We start from the raw sequence: 1,634 nt of genomic DNA on the forward strand, positions 1-1,634 counted from the left end.
TTTTTTTTTTTTTTTTTCTTATATAGAAAAGAAAAGAAAAAGTCAATGTGTTGGATGCTTTTTTATTACAATCATTAATCCATGTGAGCTGTGGCTGTTTAATTGTTTTATTATTTTATTATTTTATTCCAAAATTCATCTTTCTTCTACAAAACCCTAATTCTCAATAACTAATCCAACCTTCAAAATCTATGTTTGCACTAATAAAACATAAAATGATTTATACATATATTTTATCATTATAATTAATTTTGATGAAACTAAAAAAAAAATACTTTAATACGTGACAAATTTTTAAACTGATTTTAAATGATAAAATGGATTTTTCAAATTACGTTATTTATTATTGTTATTGTTGTGTTAAATTACAAATTTACTGTTACTTCACAACTTTTATATTTTGTCTATTTAGTTTTGAAGTTTCCAATATTATTTATTATTATGAATTTCTTTATTTTATTATTTATTGTTTACCAATTTCTCTTTCTTTCTTTTTTTTTTTTTTTAATTTTTAAAAAAGTCATTAAACTAGAAGCTTAATTTGTAAAAAATGATAAATGAATAACATTATTATATAAAGTTTTTATTTTCCAAAAAGAAATAAGAATGGTAATCTTCAATTTTATTAATTAAATACATTTATGAGTATATATTATTTTCCTTTTCTATTAATAATTCCCAATCAACCTCATAAATTTATGACTCTCTCATCAATATTTTCTCAAATAAAGTTTTCAATTAAGAAAATATAAAGCTAGATATGATTGACGAAAGTAAAGTAAATTTTGTTGAGAATTAAACTAAATTTTGTTGAGAATTATTATTAGGAGCTAGTAGAAGATTATGAATTTATAAGTAAGGAATACTATTTTATTCTATTTGTAACTTTTTTTGGGTAAGCCAAAAACAAAGTCACTAGAGCGAGCTTAGGCTAAAGGTGGACAATATCATACCATTGTGTAAAGTCATGATTACTATCGGAGGAATGACCTAAACTTAACCATGACATTAGAATTCTCAAATATGGAACAACGAAAGTGTAGTCAAAAGTAACTAAAGTGTCGAACAAATTATGTACTTTATTCGAAGGTTCCAGAGAAAGGAGTCGATAGGAGGTTGCTTGATTTTTTATACACAAAAATTCATATCATATAATCAATAATAATAATAATAATAATCAAAACAATTCATTTCTGGTCTGTGCAGATAATGATATTGGGATTAAAAGAATGATGAAAATGAAGGAAAAATCATGAACCACCACCAAATCATCCCCCCTAACACCTAATTTTCTCTGCAAAATCTTGTTTTTCCCCCAAATCCCAACTGGGTTTTCTCTGCAAAATCAAATCATCTTCTTCCTCGAGATCCCAAGCCCAGATTTTCCTTCTCTGATCGTATTTCAAAGCTTCCTGGCTCTGATGATTTCTTTTTCATTTTCTTCTATCTTTCATGCAACACATCCTAATCCCTTCGCTTCCGATCCTTTCATGATTCTTAAGCGCTTGCAGGACGACATAAACATTCTGTATATCAAAAACCCATATGAACTCTCAGATCAATTCACACAAATTTCTACTTTTAAACCAACATTTTGAAGATCTTAAGAAAAAAAAAAAAAAAAAAAAAAAAAA

General features: G+C 25.7%; 1 protein-coding gene across 1 annotated transcript in view; it reads right to left on the minus strand.

Moving 5' to 3' along the window:
• Positions 1 to 1,128: 1,128 nt before the first annotated feature.
• LOC111480070 (auxin-responsive protein IAA4-like) overlaps positions 1,129 to 1,634 on the minus strand; it is a 1,505-nt gene continuing 999 nt past the window's right edge. The window contains exon 4 of the mRNA XM_023125017.1: positions 1,129 to 1,526. Coding sequence (XP_022980785.1) covers positions 1,451 to 1,526 — 76 coding nt within the window. The 3' untranslated portion in view covers positions 1,129 to 1,450. The remainder of the gene's footprint in view (positions 1,527 to 1,634) is intronic.

Source organism: Cucurbita maxima, unplaced genomic scaffold, assembly GCF_002738345.1.
Source record: "Cucurbita maxima cultivar Rimu unplaced genomic scaffold, Cmax_1.0 Cma_Scf00005, whole genome shotgun sequence".
NCBI lineage: Eukaryota > Viridiplantae > Streptophyta > Magnoliopsida > Cucurbitales > Cucurbitaceae > Cucurbita > Cucurbita maxima.